We start from the raw sequence: 26,494 nt of genomic DNA, 5'->3' as shown, positions 1-26,494 counted from the left end.
GAGAGTTTATAATCTGGGTTTAACATGTATATTTTCATCTAATCTATATGTAAGCAACAACAGAATGAATATTCATAAAATATCAATTTTGAGGATACACATTCAGTTAAGGTTATATAATTTAAACTGATTTTTTTGATGTACAGTTTCACATTTTGTCACTAGATGAAAGGATCGATGGCACAAGGGGATATAAAGTGGGTCACACATTTTGTCTCAGCAGAGACTTTGTTAAACATAGTCTATAAATATCTTTCTAATTTTATTTCTCAAGGTCAATATTTACTAACCTAAAAATGTCAAAAGGATTCAGTTTGCTCAAATTTATATATTTTAATGTACACTACAAAGAAGGTGAGAGAAGAATAAGCAATTTTAAGTTACTCCAGGATGACAGAATTACACCAGAGAGGCATTACTGTATGACCTAACAGGTGAGGTAATACTTTTCATCATTGCATCGACTATTAGTTGGGGCACATTTGGCAGAAAGTGAACATTTTGTCCCCTGAGTTGATGTGATAGTAGAAGAAAAAATGGGCAAAAATAAAGATATGAGTGAACTTGACAAGGGCCACACAGGTATGGCTGCACAACTGGGTCAGAGAATCTCTGATCTGCAAGGGTCACGGGTATTTATCAGTCATGGAAAGAAGGAACAGAGGGAAATCCACAATAGGGATATGAGACCAAGCTTCAAAGACAACCAATGTGGTCCAAGCAAAAAAGCAACAGAAGCTCTACTCTTAGAGTACCTTGTACATGTTTGTATGTAAGCTGTGGATAGCTTGTTGCCTTTGGTTTCCCATAACAACCTCCTCTGGTCTACCAACCAGGCAGGGACATGTCATTGAGATAATTCTACATTCTGAAAGTCTGCTGACCTGATGGCTCAACAATTTTTCAGGGACATATTTAAAAATGAAGAGGTAGTAGTTCTTATTCACAAAGGATACATATTTTTGTCATTACAATATATATATTTTAAAGGCACAATAACCACTTTAATTTTTAGTTTGAAGCATAATATATTATATTTGCCAATACTTTTGATTAGTGTCATAATAATAGATTAAGATATTTTCACTTTAAGATATTTTACCATTACAACCATTTTAATCTATATTTTTAAATTTACCATGATATTTTGCTTAATAATATTTGATACTTGGAGTCTTAAACTCCAGGCCAAACTTTTAATTTATTTTTCTGTGGTAGTTATAAAAAGTACTCCTTCCTTATATACAAATCACACGATATTAGAAATCTAGTAGTTTAGAACAATAGTGAAATGCAAAACTTTTGGTCTCAACTCAATCAAACCTAATATTTTTTACTTTAAGGTTAGCAGTTATTTGAAGACCTTCTCCTGAGACAGACGAGAGAGCAAATACCACTAGGTGAGGGGTTTACCTCTGCACCAATATCAGATTGGCTGGTTGGCATTTATCAAGCTTCAAGAGGGGCTTAAGGACACACCAGGATGTTTGTGAAGAGGCTGGTGGATAAATATAGGCGGGAGCTAATCAAGTCATCTATCAACAAAAGGATGCACCATCTGTTTGCTTCGTCACTTGTCCTGCGGCTCACATATTTATTTATTTTAGGATGCAGGTTCCAGTCTGCCGAGCTACAAAGCAAGTGTTGATGCAATTAGACTAGTATGGCTTAACAACAGTAATTTCTATATTAACAGATGGAAAAAGACAAAAAAATTAATGTAATTATATTTACTAATTCAGTAATTCTATTCAAATATTTATTTGAACATTTTTGAAAACATCTTGATTATGTTAATACATCTTTTAAAAATAATTCCTAATTCAGAAATTAAACACAGATAAAAATATTACTAGCAGGTTGCCACGCAGAATCCAAAGATTTGCGTGAGAATAAATATTGAGTTGCCAAGGCATCAGGCTGCATACTGTGATTGTTAGACATGAAAGCAAAGCTCAATAGAAGCTTCACACAGAGGTACTGACGTATTTTTCAAAACCAGAGATGAAAACAAAACAACTCTATTGGCACTAACAAAGTTATAGAGTACAAGTGAAATATGAAAATATAAGACAGCTGAAAGCTATTAATGTTCAAGCTAGAATTAGCCATTTAGCATATTGTAGGAAATTGAAAATTAGCAGATTAGAATTACCATTGGCTACTGTTTTAAAAGAAAAGTAATTGAAAATAAAGTCCTAATTGGTTCATGAATGACTATCAGTACAATCTTTGATAAGTGTACATATTGATCTTGCTGTATTATATTATTTTAACAATGTTGAATAACCATCACCGTGATGAAAGTTCCTTTGACTTTGAATGATATGTTGCAGGTTTTTGCGGGCTAGGTTATCAACTATATTGTTTAAGCCAGATCATCCTGCTTGAACATATTTTTCAGAAGACTTCTCAAACTTTTATCCCTTTCAGGCAGAAAAACTGCCATTGTTCGTGCTGGGTTGACTCAGCAGTAGTCCTTTAAAGACCACCCTTGTCTAGAGTGTGCTCCATGCCTTGCTCCATGGCACGTGAGGGACGATCCACAACCTGCGACTCCACACAGGATTGATTGGTGATAGAGGTGGGGGGGATGAGCTGACAATTTGATGCCAAAAACACAGTTTAAAGAAAATGGGTCAAGAAACAAGAGACTCAACAAGTCATGAAAACATGAGTGAAACATCCTGCTGAATGAGGAAACAATGAATATGTGACCCTATAACACGGCAGACTGTACTGTAAACCCCTCAAGACAGAAATTTACACGTACAATGACATAGCATGAGTGTATGAACAATATCAACATGTGTGCCAAGAGAGCAACTGTGACTGTAGCCTAATGGCAAATATCTTAAACGCTTTCATATGTTTTTACATGACACTTTAACTTGTTACTATTGAAATCAGATTTGTGAAGGCACTGTAAAAGAGACATTAACGCTTCTCTGTCTTGTACTGAATGAAAATACACATTTACTGTTATAGGTCAGTTTCCGTTAGGAAAATTACTTCTATTTGCTGAATACCAGAATAATAAGATTTTTACTTTTTTTGTGACACACCATGTCTTCTACATTTAGAGGGAAAATGGGGAAGCTCGACAGCAATAAAACACAACCCCAACAACATTATGGGTTAATATAAATTAATGTTGGCTAGCACAAAGTACTAATGCCAGTCCTGCAGAGTACTTTAGGTCATATTTAATTAGTTACACCACTTAGCAGGAATGAACTGAAACTCCAGCAAAGAGTGAGAGAAATGTCTGAAAAATCCCCCAAATTTCTGACTTAACTCATAAAAACATTAAAAGTTTTATCTAAAAGTATGTTTCACTATTCTGCCATCTAGCAAAAAAGAAATACGCAAGTTTGGTAATATAAACTGATATAAAGCACTACAAGGTTAGTCAGATGTAATGCAAGACAATGAGTAAAAAAATTATTTCTTTTACAACACTGTATGTACTGCGACAGACTGGCGACCTGTCCAGGGTGTACCCCGCCTCTCGCCCGGAACGTAGCTGGAGATGGGCACCAGCAACCCTCCCGACCCCATTAGGGACAAGGGTGACCAGAAAATGGATGGATGGATGGAACACTGTATGTAAATATTGGGTTTCAACTGTACTTATTGCCACTGTATAATGTTGCTGTTAAGCACACATTGCCCCACCCAATACATATATATTCACACCCTGCATGCCCAACCCTCATTCAAATACATTGCCCCATTCCACAGGACTTTAATTGCACAGACTTAACTACCTCCATGCTCATTTGGGCCTTGTTAATTTATAATTTATATTGCAGTTTCCTTTCATTTCCTTATTTTATCTTGTATTTATTTTTAAGAATACTCCATGTGCCTCCTTTTAACTGCTCCCCAGGGGATAAATAAAGTCTTTTGAATACAATATCAGGATAAATGTTTTGGAAGACAGAAAAAAAACATGTAAAACGGTTTTCAGACAACATTTCTTTAATACAAAGTCAACATATCTACATACACAGTGGCTTTTAACCAATTATTGTTTCAGTTAGAAGTAACAGTTTGAAAGTGGTAGCACTTGGCCCTCGTATAAAGGAAAAATGGTTTGCTGAGTTTCGGTTCTTTTGTCGATATGTACTATATAAGCTTAGTTCTTTTTAATGAGTTTTTTATGGTCACTGTTACTCCTTAACCTTTCCACAATATTTAGCAACATATTCCAGATAATTTTGTGGTTGTTTTCAAGAGTTAGCATCTTTACTTGAACTCTTTACTTGAAACCAAAAGAATAACACATTGCACAAGCTTTAAGACGCTTCCACCGCTTCAAATTTTGGCGTTGGCCCTTTAACCAGTCTCTATAAATTCTGACAGGTTAGAGTTCATCGTGAAACCTTACACGTGAATTTGCAGCATGTTTTTGGTAGTTTCAGTCCGTCCTTGGTTGCATCCCACTACTGTGTTTCATCTGAGTTCTGATTTCTTTCTGCATCCCATCATGAACAATGGTTAAACAAAAAACAACATGATTTTATACAAGGCAACAGGGAGAAAAATAATTTTAAATGTTGCAACTGAAGCGTGTATGACCTTTTTTTTTTTTTTCATTCTCGCTAATCATACATAATGGATTAACACCTTGTGATTGCAGGTAGTTAGACATTTGGCATTCCTGCAGAGATCTGTGAAATACCTCTGAGAAAAGTAGTACTTCCAGGAATCTATGCCCTTGTAGTTTTTTCTTATGAGGCTCCTTTAGTAAATGTTTTCTATGCTGAAAATGATTAATGATTCTTGTGGTTAGTTGGTAGAGTGAACCAACATATTGGTCTAATCCAACTCGCGGATCACCGATCCGCATTTATGTTCCCCTCATTCAGGCAATGGGTGTGGGAACATAGGCTGGCACGTTTCCCAGTTTGACTGCTAGCAGGGGAAATTAAAGGCAGAAAAGAGAGAGGTAATTAAAGACCAGGGAGCAGAGCTGGAGAAAGAAGGCTTGAGAAAACAGGTTTCACAAACACCAAGAAGCTGGAAATGAGCAGAACTTTGATCTGTGCATTAGTGTTCCCCGCTAAAAGTATGAGATCTTTAGGGTCAAATGATACATATATTCTATATATATTTGTTTATTTACACATATACTCTAGATCATAGTGGATGTCTAATAAAATCAATGGTAACATTATGTCTGAAAATATAAGTAAAAAAAAGAACTTTAAGAGGATTTTTCTTCAGATTGTGAGGGTTACGGTCTGTACAGAATCATACAAGGTACAGTACATCATTGGCCTGATATAGACATTAAAAATGCTGAGTGATGAAACCCCGACAGTTGTAGAACAGATTACAAGAATCAACCAAACATAACAGTTTAGTGATGATGAAGGACAATGTTTCAAAATAGTGCCCCTATGGGTACAAGTTAATTCCAATGGACAAAAGCAAAAAACAAGATCAGACACAAAGATGGCATCCCCTCAGGTTTCTTGAAGAGACATTCAGGGTCTCCAGAATTACACAATAATAATAATAATAATAACAATAATAATAAAAAAACAAACATATTTTTAAAGACTAAAGATAACAGGTATAAAACAAATTGAATGAAAAGAAAATGTTATTTCACACTAATTGTTTGGATATATCTTCTGATTCTGCATTTAAATATATATGCATGCGTAAGTAGGCATTTATCAATCTCTCTATATAGATATAGCTTTATATCTATATATAGAAATACATGTACCCCTACACTGTCATGTTATACTTAGGATTTCTACGGTGAAAAAATAGAATGTCTTTTAACACAATATGAACATATAAGCATTTCTCTTTTTTTCTGCTAATTAAAAAAAATGTGACAAACACATCTCTGTTAGAAAAAAAACTAAACCAGAAGCAGAAAATAAAAGCTAACTATGTCATGTAAAATAAGTCATCATAATACAACATTAATGTTTTCATAGTGTTACAATAACAATAAGGCTTTTTTGGAAATCAGAAAAGATCACACACAGTTCTGTCCATAGCTTTGTGGTATTTTTTGTGCACATCTGCCAGAAAGCCCTCACAGAATCCATTTGCTCATGTGTACCAAAGCGACGTCTTTGACATAAAAACTTGGTGATTTTAGTTTTTATTTTCTCTTTTTTTGCAGTTGAATTGGGGTGTTTGTTTCAAGCTTTTTCTCTGTTTTGCCCTGGGGATGTGCAAGTAACAAGAGAAATTTTGCATTGGGATCCGACGTGGCTACTTGCTCTGGCTGTGTCACCCACTGGGTCATCGTCTATAAAATAGAGGGGGAAAACATCAAAGCGTCTTGTTTTGTTTGTCGACCAGTTACCAACCACACATACAGTGAAACTCGGGGCCAATTCATCAACAACGTTAATGTACAACTTTGCAATTGCAGGCGGTCTTTGCCGCTCTTGAGTTTCTTGTACAATGATAGAGCTGAATATAGAGGAGGTTGGGGAAAAATGAAAACTGGATAAAAAAGCAGCGGTGGACAATGACGTTGTGTGGATGCGTTTCTGTCATGCCCACCTGGGCGCAAGGAGTTGGCAGAGCTGGCATTTTTTTTGTTCATCAGTTTTCTCTTTATCCAAAAAGTCACACGCTCAGCATACACAAGATAAGCAGCATGTTTGGTTTTTAACAGAAGAGAGAACTTAAAGAGAGAAAAGAAAAATAGATTTTTGTCCTCAAAAGACAAAAAAGTTCCAAACAATGATGATGACTGTTGGTCACTGTACACAAAGAAAGGCCCAAATTTGGCAGCGTTTCTTTGTTTGGTTGTTCCAAAGCTTTTTCTCCTCACTGGACTGAAGGTGGATGTTTTCTGCATCAGCCCCTTGGCGCCATGGTTCAAGAGAGAGACAAGATTGTTAAAAAACATGGGACAAGGTTACTGTTTGCATCATCCACATGAGAGGCAAAGTCAAAAATTCTTACAACTGACATGGTTTTCCCTTAATCTTTGCCATTTTTTCTGGAGGAAGTTTTTCCTGGAAATATCCTGGTGAGATTTTAACTCTACTAGGGTCACCTGGCTTAGGAAGCAGGCTTTACACATTAATACAATGGAACAAATTTACGATATGTGCTGCTGCTTTCTTTTTGACAACCACTGGGAGTGTGCTTTCTTAAAGCTCTTTGTGCTTACAGGCAGTTTGGTGACATTTTCTTAAATTGAAGAGGACGTTTTCTGCACAACTATTCATAATGTAATTGTATGTAGAATTGTGTAGAAACTCAAGGTTTCCTTTTAATGGCCGGTTTTCTTGTTCTGTTTCAGTTGATGACCAAATGACCAAAGTTTGGGAAACCTAGGAATCGCAGCGGTTTGGCCATTTCTCAGAATAAAACTCAAAAACAGTCAATAGAAACACTTAAACCCTTTTTTTTTTACATCCAAAACAGGCATATGTCCCAGTCTTGGCTACATCCACCTGCTTCTCTTTGATTTTCACTCCATTTTTCCTTCGATTGCGGTTGTTTGTTGCCGCTGCATCATAAAGATATTTTTTAGAAGAGAAATGTCCACGAATGTTTACAACTTCCTCCACTGAAACACTTGAGGTAAGGTAAGCAGTCCGACACTTTGATTGATACCCATCCCACAGCGTGAGCCACAGCCTCTGGTTGCTTGTTGCTGAAAATTGTCTGAGGTTGAAATCATGGGCAATTTTCCTCTCTGCCTTGAGTCTGAATTGGAATTTCTCTTTTTCTGGTCGTATCGGGTATTATTTTCTAAAAATTTACAGGATCCTGTTTGGTGTTTCTGAACAAGAAGTGGTAAAATGATCAACCGCTGTCATTTCAAATTTGAAACGTTTCTATGGCTCAGGAAACCGTTGAGTTGGGAGAGGAGGGGGCAACAGGATTCTGAGGGGAGGAGATGGCTTTTTACGTTGCATAGTGATCAAAGCTTCCTAAGTACTCCAGAGCTGCGTGATAGCAAAATTGGTATTCGTCCTGTAGAAAAAAAAAAAAAAAAAAGCATCAGTAACTGTTTTGCATTTACACCAACAAGAAAGTGTTCAACTTTTTGTCGGTCTTGGAAAATTTCTCACCTCAGTCTGGACCATAGCTGGCCTCTGCGTCCGGAGCATCTTCACTGTTTGGAAGATATCTACCACTCCCTCATAACGCATTCTCTCCAGGACGATGCTGAGGGTTATGAAGACTCCAGTTCTTCCCACTCCAGCACTAGATTTAAGAATCATGCAAGAGAAACAAAAAAGATGAAGAATTGTGCTCATTGCAGACACATACAAAAAAAAAAAACACCTGTCCTGGAACGAGTGTGGGTCCATATCAATAAATTATGAATGAAAAGTGACTTTATTTCAATCATTCTGTTTTTCAGAAAAGTCAAGACCTTTGAAAAAAGCATTGAAAATGATGCCCAGGCGCTATACAATATGTGCACTGAATACATGACTAATACTCCCTTTACATGCAAGAAGGCGATCAGCCAAAGCTGCTTTAACAATAACCTTGAGCACATGTACATTGCTGTCTGGTGTATCTCATCGTCTTCCACCAGATCATCTTTTGGTTTTAGGGCAGAGAAGTTTGCTGGTCAATTAAACAGTGATCCCATGGTCATTAAACCAAATATTAATACTTTAGGAAGTGTGGGTAGGTGTCAAGTTCTGTTGGAAAAATGAAATCAGCATCTCCATGAAGCTCTTCAGTAGAGGAAAGTGTGAAGTGCTATAAATCCTGCTGTTAGACGGCTGTCTGTGTTTTTAATACCAGACTCTGGGATCTTAATGTTCCAATTGAAATGGAAAATTTACTTTCTTCACTTTAATCCAAAAAGTGGATTTTGCACCAGTCAATAACCAGAGACATTGTGTCTGGTTCAGCAGTAGCTTAACTCAAGAAATGTAACACTTGTAACCCATGTCTTGAACGGGTGTGTGTGTGTGTCTGACGAGCTTTGATGTGCTCCAACCACAGTCTTCATACTACGGATCTCTTCCAAACACTTCAACATCTTTGTTTCACACATCTTTTAAGGCTGTGTCTATCACTGTTGTTTGTAAACCTTTTCTCAGCTGCGGTTTTTTTCTTCCACTTAGCTTTCCATTTATATCCTTGAGAATAGCAAGATATTTTAGCAATGACCCTCCTGAAACCCTTCTCAAAAGAGTTAATAACCTTTTGCGCAGCGGTCAACTCAGCATTCTTGCCCATACTGAACACTGAATTTCTGCTTTTCATGTAAATGTTTGCCTAAACTTTCTCCCTTTAAATACATATTTTTAAATTTATTTCTATGTACATTTTTGTTTAAATTTTATGAGGAACATAATTTTTGAGAATCATTATCCTTTAAGCCATTATCATGAAAACCTAAATGAAAAAAATATATATAATTTTGTGTTTAATAAATCTGTCAAATATCTGAATTTCACTTTTTGAATGAATTACTGAAGTGAATTAACTGTTTGATGATATTCTGCTTTATTTGGGTCAAGTTGGTCTATGTTTCCCTTGTGTCCTTATCATTCCTTCTGCATTCAAATTACACCTGAAAGGTAAGTTCAAATTTTATAAAATTCAAACTTTTCATAAAATACACCTCATGACAAACACAAACATTATCAAGGAACAGAAGGATATCAACATGCAGAGTTGTAAAAACTCTGCATGTTGATAGCTCTGACTTCCTAGAAAACAACAAAAATCCACAGCAAGTAATGATGCTCAAGGTAACAAGAACAATGGCAGCAAGGAGACAATTTGCATGCAAGAACCCTGCGAATCCACTTATACATGTGCCTCCATTCTTGTCCTCAAGGACACATGCACACATTGCAAATCACACACATACACACAAACAACATTTAGTCTCATTAAGCGCCTCTTTCCATGTGTTGGAAGGGAAAAAAAATCTAGCCTGCTGCTGGTTCCCAGAAATACAGCTCAAGTTTTAACTGAAATACTTGAGAGTTGGCCCTGTAAGCTGCTTTGCTGCGAAATGACTTCCACATCACCAATGGAACAATAATTGATATGACAACAGATTTATTTGAGCTTCTTGCCTTTGATGCCACTTTGTAGGATGAGGAGTGAAAATGATGGTTGCAGACACTGTAGCTGACAACTGGGTGTGTGTGTTGGTCGACAAATGCTGCTCATATTATTTCACCAAATCTAAACAATAGCAAACACAGCGCTCTAATCACGCAGTGCAATCGCCCCTCCATCAGGTGCAAAATCCTAGCTCACCCAAAGATGCTTCCTGGGACTTCTCCTTCAACCTCCTCCTTTCCAGATCCAAATCTTAAAGAGCGGTGAGCCACCGCAGACTGAGAGGATTTGGTGTCCCCCCATTCACAGGACGTATTCATGCAATTAATAACAAAAAGCATGTGGTGCTATTAGATAGAGGGAGCGTAAAGGAGGGGAAGAGGCAGAGCTAGAGGAAAAAGATCCAAGAGAATGGCTGGATGGGAAAGAAGAGCGAGCGAGAGGATTAAGGAATAGGCAGATGACAGACTGGGAAGTCTGGTGATGGAAAGCGCAAGAGTAAGAGAAAAGGGAGACATAAGCTCTTCTCGTGAAGATAAGAAAGCCCAGAAGAGGAGGGGAAAAGAAAAAAAGAGAAAGGTGGCTGCTATACTGCAAAATAAAAACAAAAATCCATTCCCCCCAAAAATATGTTTTCAAAATAAGAACTCTTCAACACAACAGCAGTCTGACAACCATATTATTTGACTGATTTTCTGGATTTTGTCTATTTACTATTATTTTAGTCTTCTCTATTCAAAAACTCTCATATGACAGATGTCCAGATTTTTCTTCCTAGACCTCAATATCCTAGATCCTGAATAACAAAATACATATGAATATCAGACATAAAAATATAAAAATAGCAACTAAACCTGTGCAATTACTTGGCTTTTGTATTCTGAGGTATTTAACACATAGTAGCTTGTGAAACTATTCATCCCTTTCACATTTTTCCATTGACTTGAAAGTGTTTGTGGACACACAAACACATCTTTATTTGGGGATTATCTACACAAAGATGTGGAGAAATAAGAGATGGATTTCAAAGCTTTCTGCAAATAAAAACCTACTTGCAAAAAGTCAAATGAAGGTCGGTCCTAAAAAATTTAATGCCTTAAATGTCAACTGCAAATCTACCAAGTAATTACCATGTATCCAAGCTGACAAACTGGGCAAGGAAAGGATTTTTCATATGGACAGAAAGCCCATTTTCAGTTTTCCAAAAGGCATAACACAGCCAAACTTGTATAAGATGAGACCTTAATGTAACTTTTTGGAAACTAGCAAAGTGCAAAAGTTACCACTGCACATCACCCTGAACAAACCATTTCCACTTTGAAGTATAGTGCTTGCAGCATCATGCTGTAGCGATTACTTTGCTTTTTTAAGATACTGAAAATGGTTAAAGTTGCAGGCGAGATTAAAGGCAGTAAACACATGGCAATTCAGAAAGTAAAGCTATTAGAGCAGCGTTTCCCAATTCCGGTCCTCAGGCCTCCCTGCTCTGCATGTTTTAGATGTGCCTCTATTCCAGAGCAGCTGATTCAAATGATTGCATGACCATCAAGTGCTGCAGAAACCTGTTGATCACCCATATATTCAATCCAGGTGTGTAGCAGAAGGGAAACACCTAAAACATGCAGGGCAGGGAGGCCTGAGGACCGGAATTGGGAAACGCCGTATTAGAGCATCTAAAAGACTTTAAACTGTAGCAAGTATTAACTTTCAGCAGGATAGGTCTCCTCAAACATGTCCACACTTACAAATGAATGGTTTTAGTCAAGAGATATATGTTAGATCTGGTCAAACTCCAGACCTAAATCCAACATAGAAATTGTGGCAAGACTTTGATGTTGACACTGCCCATCTAATCTGACAGTTGGCAAAAATGTGTGTCTCAACACATATAAAGCTTGGAAAGGCACATGACAAAACACTTTAGAGCTTTAATTACAGCGAAACCTGGCTTGACAACGTACTGAATCAGGGGGTGAACATTTGTATATGCTGCATTTTTCAGTTTTGCATTTGTAAAACATTTTCTAAACATATCCTTCTATTTCAGCTTTTCAATTATATGATTATTATGGGTTAGTCTATCACATAATATCCCTTTAAAACACATTCAAGGTAGAGGTTGAGTCATAACAACCTTAAAAAGGTTACCACTGCACAGAAATGGATTTGCAAAGCATCGTAATTTACATAAAGACATTGCTTATAGTTATTTTGTATATTGTGTGTTGGAGCATGCGTGTCAAACTCAAGGCACAGGGGTCAAATCTGGGCCATGGAAGCTTTTTATGTGGCCCTCCAGACTCGTTTTTCACAATTTTGCAATCGTGGAAATTCACACAAAATCAACAAGTCCTCAAACTTTTTCACGCTAATCCATAATTATAAAATTATTGAACATTTTCAACAAAAAATCTGAAAAACAATTGCAACACCATTTAGGGACTGATCAATGTGAAAAGGTGTTCAATATTGTTTAAATCTCAGAGTACTTATCGGATGCAGAGACAGCTGTTTATTAATATTCTTGAAGTTTGTTCATGGATTTTAGTAATAGATTCTGGCATAGCCAGCCCTTGAGAACATGCAAGATCTTGATTTGACGCAAAATTAAAATGACTTTGACACTTCTTGCTCAGAGTGCAGTAATGTTTGCAGTAAACTGACATTAGTTAATTCAAAAAACGTTTAGGATTTTTAATGTGATCATTAAAAGGAGCGGGTATGCGAATCTTGGATTTGATAGGCGGAGTGCCTTTTTTTTTACAGCCGTGCTGCAATACCTACACCAAACACAGTAAGAAATCCTTCCCCTTTTCAACAGTCTCACAGAAGGGTAAAATGTTTTGGAGCCTCCGTTACACATATTACAACCTCCAGAGGATCATTTTCAAGTGGGTGACATCATTTTTGATTTTAACACAAGGAAGCTGATGTCATGCTTCATGATGTAATGGTGCTTATGTGATAGTAATGTAAAGCAGAAATGACTACCTGGCTCAATAGTCAAATGTCTTTATGAAAAAAGAAATAATTCTGTCAACACACCATGCATTTATTTTTTAACCCCATTGGTACAACAAAAACATGTATCAAAGTTCACACTGCTTTTCTTTTTTCTAGCCTTGTAGCTCATGCTAAACCAGAGACGAACACAAAATTTATTGTAAATCAACAGGAAGTCAGAACCTTTGAGATGGGTCTTCTTCAAGGTCTAACAATGAATATACATAATCTGACTTTCTACCCTAATCCAGCTGGCCAAATTAATGATGTAAGTCTCCTTGGAAGCATAAGCATAAAAATAAGAAATGCAACATGAAATGGTCACAAAAACCACAAGAAGGGCTCTCATTTTATCATCTCCACTTTTTCAAATACTAAGCCTCGTCTGAGACTTTTCAATTATGTAGAAGAACCCGTTCAGGAGCAGAGGTTGCGTTCCACAGTGGCAAAAAGTTGAGGAGGAATCATGGAGTTAGAACTCCACTGCAAAAGGAGCAGTCCAAAGAAACAAAAATTATCTACAGGGGTTATCTGACCCTGATTATGTCTTTGGAGTTCAACTCAGGGTTAAAATGAAATGTTAACTAAACCACAATTTACTATTCACTTTTTAGTAATCTCTTTAAGGACTGATATTTTAAAGAAATGTAATGAAATGTTTTTGAAAAGGGTGTGGGAGGTAAAATATTTTAAGGCTTATGTTTTAGGAGAATCCATCTATGTATTAGGTGCCATAATGTAAGAATTTTAAGAAATATAAAAACAATATACAAATGAGGCTTATAAATACACGTTGCTACCAGGATGCCAACAATGAAAATATTGAATTTTATTACTGCCATATACCTCATAAAATGCTCACACTATAGAACTATTTGTGCACTGTACAGTGCTACGTAGACCAAAGCTTATCTTTTGTTAGAACAATTTTGTTCTCCGAGTCCATCAACATGAGCATTTGTTGAAATACAATACAGCAAAAACATGCTTAAAAATAAAAGTTGGTAAAGCGTAGTAATGTTTGGAGAAAACTGGCTGAAAAAACTAAAGATAAATAAAAATAACTGCATGTTAATTTTCTATTATGTTTCAACATATTTATTTGGGATACTTGCTTTAAAACTAGAAAATGGCTAATTACACAGTGACTTGTTTGCAACCCTTTGTGCATGAAATAACATATGACACATTACCTGCAATGTACAGAGATGGGTCCATCTTGTCCAAACTGCTCCTTGGTTTTATGAACCTGGCCAATAAAATCGATGAATCCCTCTCCGGATTTGGGTACACCTTGTTCTGGCCAATCAGTAAACTGGAACTGCCTTACTGTCCTGGACTGGCCATCCTGCAAAATAAAATGAAGATAAAGTGGACAATAAGAATAAGCTTTATTTGGCAAGTTTGTCCATGCAAACAAGGAATTTGACGACAGTTCCACTTTGCTCTCATTGAAGACATTTAAAATAGAAACACAGGGCGAACAAAAAGAAGTCACCATTTAAAGTAACTAAGAAAGTAGGTCAGATAATTATTGTATAATTATTGCATGAGTGATAAAATTTTACCAGCAAGCAATTTAACCCCCGCTGATGCAATGAATAGTTTCTCATTTCAAAAAGAACTAGGTCGAAAGACACAGCCACGGTTGTGGAAAAAGCGTTTAAGATCTGTTTAAGAAAGGACAAACCATTGGCAGGCATCAAGCAAAGAAAACATCTAAGCTTGCAGAAACTACTAAAACTGTTAAGAACAGTTCAACACATTATTAAAAAGAAAAAGAAAAAGTGGGAAACCATTGTAACCATTAGAGGAAGAAATCTGGTCGAAAAAAATCCAGAATAATCTTGATTGCCAATCACTTATGTGGTAGTTGAAAACAAATCGAAGAAAAACAACAGCAGAACTACAGGTTACGTTTATATGTAAGAACATTTCCACATGCACAATGCAAGGGGAACTTGTTTTCTTTTTTGAAGTGCCTAAAGATGCCACTTGTTGTGAATTGGTACTGTACAAATAAACTGAATTCAAGTTAACTCAAGGGATTGGGACTGAACATCTGCCTAGCCATAAGAAAACTACTTATCAGGAAAGCTAGCTGCTGAAAAAAGGCTTCAATTTACAAGGGAGAATAAAAATTGGACTCTGGAGAGATGGAAGAAGGTCGTGTCTCTCGATGACCCCAGATTTACCCTCTTCCAGAGAGATGGTTACATCAGAGTAAGAAGAGAGTAAGATGAAGTGATGCACCCATCTTGCCTAAAGTCTCCTGTTCAAGTCTATGGGGCCAGTGCTGTGTTCTGAAGTTGGTGCAGATGGTCAGGTTCAAATTTAGCCACATTGAGAAGTCATCTGACCACCTGAACATATTGAATGACTAAGTTATTCTATCAGTTGATTTTTTCTTCACTAATGTCACGAGCGTATTTAAAGATGACAGTGGCAGGATTCACTGGCTCAAATTGTAAATAAGTGGTTCAGGGAGCATGAGATACCATTTTACACACAGATTGGCCACCACAAAGTCCGGATCAAACCCTGTAGAGAATCTCTGGAATGTGCAGGACGAGACTTTGAACACTGGCCTGCCTCTCCCATCATCAATATCAGATATTGGTTAAAAAATAATGGAACCATGCATTGCAGGTAACCAGAAAAATATCTCATATTTACACACACACACACGCCCACGCCCGCACACACACATATATATATAAAACACAACTGTGGAAACTGTTTCCGGCTGCACAGTGGCGCAGTTGGTAGCACTGTTGCCTTGCAGCAAGAAGGTCCTGGGTTCGATTCTTTCTGCATGGAGTTTGCATGTTCTCCCTGTGCATGCGTGGGTTCTCTCCGGGTTCTCCGGCTTCCTCCCACAGTCCAAAAACATGACTGTCAGGTTAATTGGTCTCTCTAAATTCTCCCTAGGTGTGAGTGTGTGTGTGTGCATGGTTGTTTGTCCTGTATGTCTTTGTGTTGCCCTGTGACAGACTGGCAACCTGTCCAGGGTGTACCCCGCCTCTCGCCCGGAACGTAGCTGGAGATAGGCACCAGCAACCCTCCCGACCCCATTAGGGACACAGGGTGAACAGAAAAAGGATGGATGGATGCAAACTGTTCCCAAGTGGATTCAGTTAGTTTTTTCTCCATTTACCCCACACCAGATTGTTCCCACTTCCCCCATGTTTCACAATGTATCTGTGCGTGTCAAAAGTAGGCCCAGGTAAACGAATCAATATTGTATCTGCCATGACAAGCAACTTCTCAGAGACTTCAGTGTGTTGAATAGGATAATCCTGCGATGTGATCAATAAGGCAGCTTGATAGGTTTGCAGAAAGGAGGAGGTGAGAGGCAAGAACAACTCAGGAAGAAAACTTGGACAATAACAACAACAACAACAACAAAACTGAAAAAATAACATTTCTAACAGTTTTACAACAGGACACAGATGGAGCATTGTATGCAAACAAAAACATCTGAACACAATTTGAAATTGAGGCAGGATTGCATGAGGACATAGGGAGTGATCTAGGTTTTTTCGAGAGCTTATTATACAGTATGACAGAGCGCACAGTCAATACGTTTGTCCTTGTGAAGCAAAGTTCTTTTCAAGTTGTCAAAGATAGAACAAATTAGTCAAGAAAGTCAGCAGAGACTAGCAGTTTTATACAGACAGGCTCTCTGCTTGATGCCACCAGTAATTAAGACAACCAGGTGTTCATTTCTCTTGTAGTTTCTCACCTCTATGCACAACAGACTTCAAGGCAGACACGTTGTGCCATTGTTATACAGTCCCACTACATATATTTACACTGAGATGGCAAAGTCGGCAAAATTTCAAAATAGGATGTTCTTTTGTCTTTCAGATAACCTGCTTTTTTATGGAATAAGACTGTTATTAAATAAACGAATAAATCAAAACTTGGCACCATCTGCAAAATAAATTTGGTACCAAAACCATACCTACAGAAGAACATTCCTTAACCACTTTAACAAACCAGTTATAATTTTTCTTTCTATATCCCACTCATGGTCTACTGTAAGGAAATGTAGTTGTCTGCCTCCAAAAAGCTATCTACCCACAAGAGGGTACTCACGCTTGTCTTGATCTGACTTGCTCAAAATCTGTCATATTCTACCAGTCAAGTGGCCCGAATGGCAACATGAACCAAAAATAAACAAAAAAAAAAGTTTTATCAAAGACTCCGAAAAATGAACATACAAATTACACATACAATTTTCTAATTCAATTTATCAATACTGAAGAATATACTGATGCTGTGCTTAGGTATGAAAGATGATTATAGGTATGAAATGGAAGTGGGTGGGCTGATATGACAAGTTGTAGGTACAACGTGAGGGTACGATCTGAACACACTGAGCTTGATCCCATAAATGCTATACAGTTAAAAATTTGCTTCATTTTTACATCAGATGTTTGGAGGTGATTTAAACCCCTTTCACATTTTGTGCTTTGCAGTGTTGGTCTTTCTTCATATTTACATGTTTATAGGTAGTAAAAGAAGCTGGCTGCTGAAATGTGCTATACAAACAAACTTGATTGACTGATTGAAACAATTCAATTTAAATACATGAGAGAATTTAAATAATCTAAAGGCTAAGGATGAATTGATATGAAACCAAAGTATATTTAACCAGGGTAGACTTGGCAAAATCTGTTTTGCACTGTTGTGTTTCAACAGATCGCAGAAGTTGTTCAAAAGCATGCAGTCTTACCAATAAAAATGAAAACAATTTAGTAGTTCTCCAAACTGAAATCACTTGGACTACAATACACTTCAGGTACAATACTGGACATTCATTGTTACTACCTGAAAACCTACACAGTCAAGAAAAAGTTCCAAAAGACTATTGTGCCATGAAGGGGAAAAGCCAGGATTGTTGAAAGAAGAAAACAAGTATTTGGTTTACTTTTTCCATAAGCCATTGATTCCTGTGTATTACAGATGGCGATGGTACGTGCGAAGCTACTGTATGTCAAAGGATATGCATAATTGCTGTCTTGAATCTGACTTCTTGTACTGTTTACTTCTGCACCGCTGCCACCAAGATGCGCTCTCCTACCTTACCGCACTTGACAAACACGGTGATCATAATGAGTTAAGCTCCGTGTTCAGACTCTCTTTGTTTATCGTCTTGTGTTTCGTTGCATGTTTTATGACCCATCACATGTGTTTTTTTTCTTTCGGTGCCTTTGTTTTTCCCCTTAAAACATTTTGTCTCAGCAAAAGGATTAACAATGAAAGGGGGGCAAAGACAATTACACAATAATCCGAGCATGCTGGAGAAAATACAGAAGCAGAAAAAACTAAAAAAGGACAAAAATTTAACACACAACCTGAGGGCCCACATGGCGTGTCAAATTGTGTGATTAAATACGTGACTACCTCTCTAGATGCAAGTGTTGAGGCGTAGAGTCTATGCCATTACAGCATGAAGTCTATGCTCTTGCTGAACAGAGGCATGTGGCAACACATACAGGCATACTTGCGAGCCCAAAAACAAGCAAACCTCTGGTACGGTATGTGCGATTAAATGCAACCTAAAAAACACCTTCACATGTGCATGCATGCATAGTAAAATGGGGCTATCTTCACAAACATACCCACATACACACACAGCTTGGTTCATGCTACTATCATCTTCATCTCTCTGCTTTGTTTCCATAACAGTGATAAGCTCAGACTGTCTCTTGGCTACAGTTGAGCAGTGTGATAATTCCGCCTGCCGCAAGAAACCTCTGAAATGGAAACAGAGGCCAGTCCTTAAGACAATTTGTTTATAAATTATGCTAAAGCAACTGCACGCATGTGAAATGTGTTTGGTTTATAACACGTAAGATGGTGCAGGTATGAATTTATGGTGGAAACACCAAATTGCACTTGGATAGGTATCTGATGAGAAGGTCAGTCCTGTTAGGTGTTATACAAATAGCAGTGCATGATTTTGTAAATGTGTGAGTGCACATCTTGCTGTGTATGTTAAAACAGAGACTAAGCGTAATTTTCTCACATAAGATTTTTCTCTCAATGCGCAAAATGCATGTGATTAGATGTATGACTCATTATCAATGTAAAGACTACTTCTGCAACTACCTACCACATTACCTGCAAAGTCACTGGATAAGTCACCGTGTTTTTGAAGAAAAATATTCCTTGCAACTTTTCTGCTGTCTGATCTAACTGGTACAAAAATCAGAAGGTAGAATTTAAGTGGTGTACAACAGGTTTAAACGTGTCAAAATGAATGACTGTAAGTTGGATCCAGATCTCTTATTATTTTCATAGACGATGTGACATCTTGTTATTTCAGGAAAATCTGACATCAAGTTTTTTTTGTAATATTCCTTTTACAATGTCCTATGAAAAAATTTTATTGAAAATTAATTTTATATGAGAAAGAAAGTATAACTGATTAAAAACAAGGAGACAGACATTGAGATTTTTGCAGCACAATATATTTGTCCTAAAACTGCTTGTAGTGCAGCCAGGTTTTACTGTCTCTATGTTGCACCAACCATTAAACAACATGAAGGTGAAGTTGTTGCTTGATGTGGAAGTGTGATTGACTTTTTTTTGCATTTTGACAAATTCAGTTGTTCAAAAAGGACTGAACTATTCTATGCTAAATACAGCTTATATAAAACAAACACTACTAATTTTTTTTTACCATTACATAACTGAATTGAAGGCATCAAAATTTAGTGCCAATGATCACAGGTCCTATACAAAGTCAGAATTTCAAGTTATATCATGTCCACAAAAGTTGTGACAAAAGATGTTCTTTTTTTTTGTGGAAAAGATCAAATAAATAAAAAAGAAAATAAACTAATTGATAAAAAATTACATTTTTGTTCTTTAGAAAAGAAAATAAGGTATAAAGTCTCTAAATTCAATTATTTTTCAATAGAGTTTTCTTTTTTTGCCAAACTCTTTCAAACTTTTGAAGACTTAATAGCAAAACTGCCAATTCAAAAGTAGTCTTTTCTTGCACCTACAAAACAGTTCAAAGTAAAATAATAATAATAATAAAAAACTTCATAGCTTTGTTTTATTCATGAATATTCACTTAAGTTCAATAGCACTCAACAGTGTTTTTGTTGACCAAACAGCCTCTTTTCAACAACTTTGATTCAACTCAACTTGGAGACAGACATTTGGCTTTGTACAGGGCTGCAATTACAATCATTTGAAAAGGATAGGTATAAGGGATTTTTTCCCACAAACTAATGGTATTAATATAATGACTAACTTTATTATCGTCTTTTCAGCAATGTGAAATATCAGAAGTCTATAAGAAGAAAAAAAGCAATATTTTCTTGAGCCTTCATATACTGTGACCAATAAATCCCATTAAATACATCCTTAAGCAGTGTATTTCTCACCCTGGCATCTGTGACCTTGAACTCCCGAAGGATGTACTGAGGCATGTTGTACTCAGCCATGGGATCTACCACAAAGTACTGATACCTGGCAGAGCGCTCTGCCGGCCAGTATTGGTGACACTTTTCCTGTAGGAACAAATGTGTTTGTCATCAATTGAGTTAAATTTTTTTTACCAAGTTGTTGCTTTATTTTAATTGCAAAATAATATAATGCTTACCCGCCCCATCTCTCTAAGTTTGGTCAACATGACTACTATAGTGGAGTTGTTCTCCCAGAGCATTCTCCAGAAGTCTTCTGTAGTCTCTGCTAGAGGGCCCTGCGTGGCGATGTATGCCCTCTGTTGCCTGTTTATGATAAATCTATGATGAAACCATTTACATTTGTCTTGTCGTGATCTTATCTCATCTGTTTGTTCCAGCTCTCTCACCTGTATCCATCAATGAAGCTAGCGTTGATATAGTCAGACCCTTCCAGGCCTCTGATTGGCTGCAGACAGACACGGGTGGTCTCATAGGGCATGATGTTGACCAGCCGGTTCTTGAACTTGTTGCAGGGAAGGTTGGCACTGATGAACCGTGATGTATGGGCCTTGGAGTTGGCCAAACGCTGGAGGAGGAAGTTGTGGGGACAGTTTAATATGGTAAGGTAAAAATATCTTGCAGAGTGGTTAAAAACAACACACTCAAAAATTAATTTCTGACAGAATAAAAAAATGGGTTGGAAAGAAAACGAGAAAATGAAAGAAGGAAGAGGCCGTAGCCATGCTAGTTAGAAATAAAGGTAAAAAAAATGATACTAAGAGAGAGAAAAGAGGAGGATTGGGAAAAGATTAAATGTAAATAAAAGGAGAGAAAAACAGGTGCCAGGCAGATAAAGAGCCTAAAATATCAAAGAAAGAAGGTAATAAAGCAGAGCCAATCTTAATCGAGTCTTTCACCCATGCTTTAGCGACAATGGCCCAACTTCAAAGGGATATTATTTATTTATAAAACTGAAAGAAATTCAAAAACTTTGTCCCTATTTGCAACTTATAAGGTCCCTCTGGGTCAGATGCAAAGTGAAAATACGCCGCGCATCCTGACTAACAAGCCTCCGCATCAAGTGTGTATGAAACAGAAAACTCCTCTAAAAGTGGGTCACTAGTGCCTTTGATAACACCAGCCTAGTATGTGTGCATAAAAGATGGGGATGTTCAGTAAAGAAACACAAACACACACACATACACACACACACATCACAAAGTGATCAAAACAAAAAGTGGTGCTGCTGCATCAACAGAAGAACCCCAGAGGGACTTTGGGGGTCAGCAATTTCCTATAATCGCCCCCCGCCCCCGATGCGCTTCGATATCTCAACAAAGAGCATTTGTGTCATGCCTGCTTGCTTGTTAGCCAGCAAACCGCATACAGCAATGTCAGTCAGCATAGAGATAGCTTTTAACAAAGAAAAGTATAGCATCGAAGATACAAGCAGTTCAAGGAGAACAAATAAAACAGAACAGGCATGTTGCCCGTACATGTAGACTGAAGCATTTGAACTACAGTGGGTGCTGGTACTTTAAAGCAAACTGACAGGAAGTGGTCAAAGGGGTGGGGGGAAGGCAAAGGTCCCACGTTCGGGGACCCAGGACGGCTTCACCATGGACCGTAGCCTCTATCTGCTCTACTACTGCACTACACAACACCCCACAAATAAGGATTTCAAATATAATTTATTATAGTTCTTAAAAACAAGCCAAAATATGTAAAAAACTGAATTGGCAAATAACTATCCAGAAATGAGGGGTATGTTTCATATTTTTATTTGTGAGCATTGCACTGGCTTTCTGTTCATTTGCTTCTTTAGACTTTCTTTTGTCTTATAGCTTGAACTTTGTCCTGGATTTTTATTACTCCCCTTTCTTGCCTCCACCTCTTTTTACATTTTTTATGAAATGTGTTTTTTACATAACCACCTAAAGGGACTGAAACTATATAGAGTTAGACCCATAAAAATACCAGACCATGCACAGCAATATGACCCAGACCTAGAAGCCAGTAAACCAGAAACATACCTTCTAGTCATGGTTGCCAGCTCTTTTTTTCTATAAAGTTGGCCAGATAAGCTGAATTTGTTCTGCATGCATTAGGGATGTTAAGGCATTTGTCTCAATATTTATTTACTCTTTCAGCAGTTTGAGTGAGTTGTTGGATTACCAATAAGCTGATTTGCTGCCTTCTATGCAACAGCCATGTAGATTCAACCTCTCCACAAAAAGTAAAGCACAATCAAAAAGTTTAAATGGTTTGAGAAATGTAAGGACTGTCATTTTTTTAATCCAGCCCCAAAACCTGACTCCTAAAACCATGCTCCAGCAATCAGCAGCTCAATTAAAAAACAGCCAAAGCAAAATTATAGCAATCGATGCACATGAATCCCATACCACTTTGAAAGTGAACAAACATTTTTAACAGTTCATTTGCTGAGCTTGAAATGTAATTTTAAAAAATGTGCATTCACTTGCATCGTGGAGGTCAAGAAGGGGTCTGCCTGACTTGAAAAACTTTCCAAGAGAAAACTAGTCATACTGCCAGAAAGGGAAATTAAAGCTCTGGCTGACAGCAAAAGACGTTCCGAAAGATTTAACAGACTCTGAAGTGCTGGAGGTGTGCAAAGAACAGTGTGCAGACGGCTGCATGAAAATAACCATCATGAGCACAAAACCAAATTGCAACCTTCAGAATCTCTTTCAAAAACATCTAAAAAGCCAGACAAATTTATTAGAAATAAGTCCTTATTCTAACTATGGAAATGCACAATCCTGGAAAAAATATACTTGTCTTAACTGTAAGAAGCAGAATCTGAATAAAACAGACGTTTTTAGCAATGAGAACATGGAAAAATGTCATAATATAATAAATATTTTAATTATGAGTTTATAATCATACAGAATTCATTAATTATTTCCCACTTCATTGTGGGCTGCTTTTTGTTTTTTGAGTTTTTCATGTAAATTCACTACAAAATTACCAACATCATCACTGATGAAAATAAAAGAGAACCTTTGTCTTCATGTTTGCATCCTGGTTCCAATTAAAACTCAGCTGTTGTATTGAAAAGAATCTTTTCTGTTTAATTAGAGTGAATCTCAATAGCCTATTAGCTCTTTTTCTGTATGTTTTGAAACTTCTGTACTGAATTTTGCTGAATACTTTCAGCAAGCAGATTATGTGCACAGAAAGCTTCATGCTCAGACTTATTAGTTATGCACTTACACCATACAGCAAAGTGATTGCCTGACAGCTCTTCCACCAAAAAATGACTTCTTTCAGAATTATTCTCTTTGCTCAACTTCTGTGAAGTCCTCCAGACTTAGCTTTACTCACAACCAAACTGCATCTAGTGTGAGAGCTAACATGACTTTTTACAAATCCCTATAATGCACCAGGATTTGTAAGCTAAGACCAACTTGAAAAATAAAAGTTTTTCTAAAAATTCCCTGTAGTCCACCTCAATTACTTCAGGCTTTTATCATTTTTTATAACTATCAAATTCTTGTTTTACCAGCGGTAATGTACATGTCATTAAATATCTTAAACCTGTTTTGTTTCATTCAGTAACTGACAGCTGCATATTCTGGCTCGAAGGTTTGGCTCCAGCCACTAGAGTCATTGTCCATTAATGTGAAAGTATTATGTATTTTACAGGCATATAGTGTCATTTTATAGCACAATCAAAGTAATTATGTTACATTCAGTCATTAAGGAAATACTGGCTATATAAAAAGCATCCTAAAAGAAATGCTATGGATCATAGCCGTGATGCCTTGAAATTGGCCTCTGTTTCTTTAAGAACCTCCTTCCATTTCTGTCACTCCCCCTTCAGCACGTCGTCACAACAATGCATCTCCATGCAGTCTATTGATGCAGTTCATAATCTGGATTAGGGTCAGCTGTTTTGGACAGCTGAATTAAAAATAGAGAAACTGCCCACATCTCTTTTACACCAAATGTAAGAGATGTCGTGTTGAAAGCAGGTTAATTAGATGATCATTAAACCATTTAGTACCTTAAATTCCAGCTCCATGCCGGTGACGTGCTCACCGCTTTCCACCTGGGCCAGCTTCTGGATGTAGGAGTACAGGCTGCGAGCAGCCACCTCCGTGTTTCCACAGGCCACCGCCTCCAGCAGCGCGTCGTGGATGAAGCTGTACTGGTCCTCTGTCTGCACCATGTAGTTGCGCTGCGAACGCATCAGCGTCACATGACCATAGATGTCGACCGTCTTCTCATGCTTGATACGCTCGAGCATTGCGTCGATTACTATAAAGCAGCCCGTCCTGCCGACGCCGGCACTAAAGTGGAAGGAAGAATATAAAGACAGATTAATATATTTTGAATCCATGATTTAATACTCTTGTTGAATTGTGGTGTTAAACATAATTCCAATACAGAGAGCTGTTGTAGTTAAAATAATCAAATTAGAGTAAGAAAAAAATTCACTTTTATGATGAAATTTTGTATTCACAAAAGGATAAAAAAAACTAAATATAATACAACATGAGGAAAGTGATGGAGACTCAGCATGGCAAGCTGTCACATTTCAGATTTATTGTGCAGTGCTTTGGACTCACTGAAGGCTTCTTATCTTGACTAAAAGGAAGGTTTCAATTTGAATAAGCCATTAGAGAAATATTGCTGATATAAGGAGGAAGAGCTAAGGAGTGAAAACGGAGAAGTAGAAAAGGCAGGGAAGGATTTCCGTGACACATTTGACAGAAAGAGGAAAAATAAAAACAGGGAAAATAAGAGCATATAAAATGATGCAGTAGAGAAAAATGATGAAACAAATATCAGGAGAGTATAAAAAACAGAGTGTGAGCTTGGATGAAGTCTGTTATGTAATGTATTATAAAATATGTATAGTATGGAGCTCTGCCAATCTGTTTGATGGGTGTATATGAAAGACATAAAAATTAATTAAATGAAAAAGAAAAGGTAGAAGAGAGGCGCATTATTCAGCAAGCGCAAAGGCTACTTTACATTTCTCTTAAATTCCAACCATCTCATTTTGGGATTCCTGTGCAAATTAAAATAATTTGCATTGCAGATCATATTCTAATACTAGAAAATGATTAATGACCTGCAGTGAGCAATGATGGGTCCAGCATCAGGTGGGTTGCACGTCTTCACCCTACGGAGAAAGGCTAGGAAGGGGGTTGGATACTCCGGCACGCCGTGGTCAGGCCACGCTGTAAACTGGAACTGACGAACTTCCCGTTTCTCACTCGAACCATTCTACAAGCAAAAAAAACAAGCAACAGAGGTTAATATTCTTAATACTCTTGTTAATATTTTCTTACTGTGTAAAATAAGAAAATATTTTGTGCTTTTTGTCCTCTTCAATGAGATCTAGATCACTTCTAATGTGACATCCTACTTTAATGATCACTTTCGACTACAGTGATCATAAAATATGGAGGAAAAATTAAAGAGGATTCAGTCCTGATGCAGGACAACACAGAGTTTTACAACCTTCATCCTAATACACACACACTGTACAAAACCAGAATACACAATAGGAGACACGTAATTTTTCAAAAACTTGACTAACTTATTTTTCACAAAATGTGCTTAATTTTTTCCTGCTAACATAAATTAAAGGTGACAGTTTAAATATGCCAAATCATCACACAGTAAGAAACTGTGACGCTAATAAAAAAGAAATGTCCCGACTTGCACTGCTAAATGTTATTCTGACTTATTTAACATAAATAAGCTTCCAATCTAGTGATTTCCTTTGCTGATTTTCGGAAACTTTATTAATCCTCAGGTATTAGTTTGTAGAAATCTCGCCAGACTACAAGTGAACATGCAGCCCACATTTGTTTTATATTTTCTATTTTTACTCACTTATCTGTCAGCTTGCTTCCTAAAATCAACTCTTAAAACAAACACTCAAATTGCTAGACAGGACCTGGAGAAAGGGTATTTTTTTGCTATGAGACTGACAAAAAGAATGAAAAATTAAATATGCTTTAGATTTCCTCTCTCTTTAC

The 26,494-nt window shown here is 37.1% G+C and overlaps 1 protein-coding gene across 16 annotated transcripts in view; it reads right to left on the bottom strand.

Moving 5' to 3' along the window:
• Positions 1-3,962: 3,962 nt before the first annotated feature.
• Positions 3,963-26,494, bottom strand: part of ptprsa (protein tyrosine phosphatase receptor type Sa) — a 254,745-nt gene continuing 232,213 nt past the window's right edge. For all 16 annotated transcript variants that reach the window (XM_028028092.1, XM_028028091.1, XM_028028093.1 and 13 more), the window contains 8 exons: positions 25,579-25,733; positions 24,505-24,790; positions 20,885-21,063; positions 20,675-20,801; positions 20,457-20,582; positions 14,241-14,395; positions 8,073-8,208; positions 3,963-7,974 (listed from right to left, as the gene is read on the bottom strand). In XM_028028092.1, coding sequence (XP_027883893.1) covers positions 7,906-7,974; positions 8,073-8,208; positions 14,241-14,395; positions 20,457-20,582; positions 20,675-20,801; positions 20,885-21,063; positions 24,505-24,790; positions 25,579-25,733 — 1,233 coding nt within the window. In that variant the 3' untranslated portion in view covers positions 3,963-7,905. The remainder of the gene's footprint in view (positions 7,975-8,072; positions 8,209-14,240; positions 14,396-20,456; positions 20,583-20,674; positions 20,802-20,884; positions 21,064-24,504; positions 24,791-25,578; positions 25,734-26,494) is intronic.

The sequence above is a fragment of the Xiphophorus couchianus genome, chromosome 9 (assembly GCF_001444195.1).
Source record: "Xiphophorus couchianus chromosome 9, X_couchianus-1.0, whole genome shotgun sequence".
Classification (NCBI taxonomy): Eukaryota; Metazoa; Chordata; class Actinopteri; order Cyprinodontiformes; family Poeciliidae; genus Xiphophorus; species Xiphophorus couchianus.
Note: the sequence above shows the minus strand (reverse complement) of the source record. Positions and strands in the feature narration are given on the sequence as shown.